Genomic DNA, 2,358 nt, shown 5'->3' with positions numbered 1-2,358 from the left:
GAATGGTTTTAAACTTCAAATGTATAAAAATTATAAATAACGGTTTTTGTTACTAGATGTCAGGCTATTTTGGGCTACTTTCAATTTTGGTTTGGCTACTAGCTTAAAAGAAAATCTGGCAACCCTGAGCTCAAGTTCTATTTTATTCTATGGGCATAGAAAATATAGTACTATATTTTCTATGTTCTATGGGTTGACGTTTTAAACTTTATATGACACTGACAAATTGTGACTTGCGAGGAAAGGAAAAATGCAATTAATTATATTGTAACAAGAAAATGACTACAGCTTTGCAGCAACAAGTATTTGCGTTGGATGCGAGATACAATGCTCACAGGGCGCCTCAAAGTCTAAATTTTAGTAAGGAAATAAATATGAAATCAGAATGGCTAAATTACCGTTTTTTTTAAGGGACGTTATATATTAGGAGACGTAGTCAGTTACTAAGAGACACTAAACGTTCTGCAGATGACTGGAAACAATATATTAAACTCCGTTCCGCTCTGCTTCAGCAAAGATACGGAACTACCAAAGTTGATTCTTCCTCATCAATTAGCAGTTTGAATATTAACAAAGTATAAATTGTATATTTTAATTTTTGATCGGCAAGCCTACTAAAACTTTATTTTTAGAGTGTAATCAATGAGCGAACTATTTTTTCCACTACTGGTTGCGTTGTACCCACCAAAGAAGCAGAAGCTTCCCGAGCTATGGTTGGCGGTACCACAATGGCAGAAAACTATGCATTTGTAGGCGTCGAACACATATTTGATCAGGTATCCTATATATATTCATTAAGACGTAACACTATCAGTTAAATTGAATTTTTAGCATACAAAAGCAGTAACGATGGTGAAGTTCGCAAATAATGACAGAACGAGATTATGCTGTTCTTCCTTAGATGGAAATCTTTCGGTTTGTGACCTAGCAAACAATTCTCCTATAGTCTCGGCAGTTTTGAAGGGGCACATAAAAGCAGTTACTGGTTCGTTTTCATTTGAGGTGAAACATTTTTCTTGTGTCAGTTGAAATGTTTGTATTTCTAGGGTTCGATTGGTCTATAAACAACGATTTAATCGTCAGCGCATCTCTCGACGGCAGCATAAGAGTATGGAAAGTGGCAGATTTTAAGTGTCTAAGTATTATTAAGGAAAACAACGATGTTCAGATCCTTTGTTGCGTATTTCAACCAATTAATAACAACTTGATATTAGTATCCTTCCTAGTAATTATTTGATTGCAATTTTTTTTATAACAGACATATTGTCCTTATCTGATGTTCAGGCAGGTAACAACAAAGGTGAACTGAGGATTGCAAACATTTCGACCGGAAGGTATTTAAAATATGTTTGTAGAATCGGGGGAAATATTTTAAGTATTGCGTTCGATACAAACGGCAAATTTTTATGGGCAGGGAACGATAGGGTAAGTACGTCATACTTGCAGTATTACTTGTTTTGATGCACCGTTAACCAACAGCTAAAAAATTGACTAAAAAGTACTTATTGGCGAACATATAAAAATTTGTTAGTTCATTTTTTATCAAATTCGTTTCCATCTCTACATCATTTTCTTTGTAGGGCGAGATCGTTTCGGTGTTTTGCGAACTTAACGAGGCGCTCTGTAAAATGAAGAAGTTCTCGCTTGCCTCTCATTGTTCTATAACGAGTTTAAGCTATCGTGCTTGGATAAGCAGAGAGGCAAGGGACCCTTTACTTCTGGTCAACGCCACCGATAATTCTATGTATTTGTTAAGGTAGACGGATTTAAATACGTTTCCAACTTACGATAAAATAATGTAACTTGATTTGTTCGCAGCATTACAGATTGCGAAGGCAGCCTGCAGTTAAAGAGAAAATTCCAAAACCGGCATCAGAAGCACATAGTGAGATCGACGTTTTGCCCCATCATGTCCTTCAGGCAAGGGGCGTGTGTTGGTAATTTTTGTTTCAATTTCACTACGTGCACGTGATAAACTATGTTTTTAGTTACAGGAAGTGAAGACGGAAGTATTTATTTTGTCGATATCGAAAAAATGGGGAACAGATCCGTGGTGAATACCCTGCAAGGGCATTCGAGTTCTGTGTTAAGTATCAGCTTCAATTACGACGAATCGTTCCTCGCCACGAGCGACTTGCAGGGTCTCGTTATTATTTGGAAGAAGGGGAATATGTCTCAATAATTTTGCTAAAAATTACTTTAAGCCGATGCTTTCTAATGTTACGTATACATACATTTTTATTCTTTTTCTATATTTTTCTACAGCAAATCGAAGCGTGAAGAAGGGAAAACTTTAGTGGCAACCCTGCCACTAAAGTTTTTATTTGAAATTCCCTGACTTTTCCAGGTTTTCCATGA

The 2,358-nt window shown here is 36.3% G+C and overlaps 1 protein-coding gene across 1 annotated transcript; it reads left to right on the top strand.

The window, feature by feature from the left end:
- Positions 1 to 205: 205 nt before the first annotated feature.
- Positions 206 to 2,247, top strand: LOC108915370 (WD repeat-containing protein 13-like). The gene is made up of 9 exons (XM_023456131.1): positions 206 to 360; positions 412 to 575; positions 633 to 776; positions 832 to 985; positions 1,047 to 1,213; positions 1,285 to 1,425; positions 1,581 to 1,756; positions 1,819 to 1,937; positions 1,989 to 2,247. The coding sequence occupies exons 1-9, from the start codon at positions 279 to 281 to the stop codon at positions 2,180 to 2,182; spliced, it is 1,341 nt and encodes a 446-aa protein (XP_023311899.1). The 5' UTR covers positions 206 to 278; the 3' UTR covers positions 2,183 to 2,247.
- The last annotated feature ends 111 nt before the right edge of the window (positions 2,248 to 2,358 follow it).

This window comes from Anoplophora glabripennis, unplaced genomic scaffold (assembly GCF_000390285.2).
Source record: "Anoplophora glabripennis isolate ALB-LARVAE unplaced genomic scaffold, Agla_2.0 scaffold1201, whole genome shotgun sequence".
Lineage (NCBI taxonomy): Eukaryota > Metazoa > Arthropoda > Insecta > Coleoptera > Cerambycidae > Anoplophora > Anoplophora glabripennis.
Note: the sequence above shows the minus strand (reverse complement) of the source record. Positions and strands in the feature narration are given on the sequence as shown.

Excerpts from the sequence above, each read along its gene's own strand:
- LOC108915370 (XM_023456131.1), top strand. The coding sequence starts at position 279 with ATGACTACAGCTTTGCAGCAACAAGTATTTGCGTTGGATGCGAGATAC. Across the intron at positions 1,214-1,284 it reads TTAATAACAACTTGATATTA|GCAGGTAACAACAAAGGTGA; the intron begins GTATCCTTCCTA and ends TCTGATGTTCAG. Across the intron at positions 1,938-1,988 it reads CAGGCAAGGGGCGTGTGTTG|TTACAGGAAGTGAAGACGGA; the intron begins GTAATTTTTGTT and ends CTATGTTTTTAG.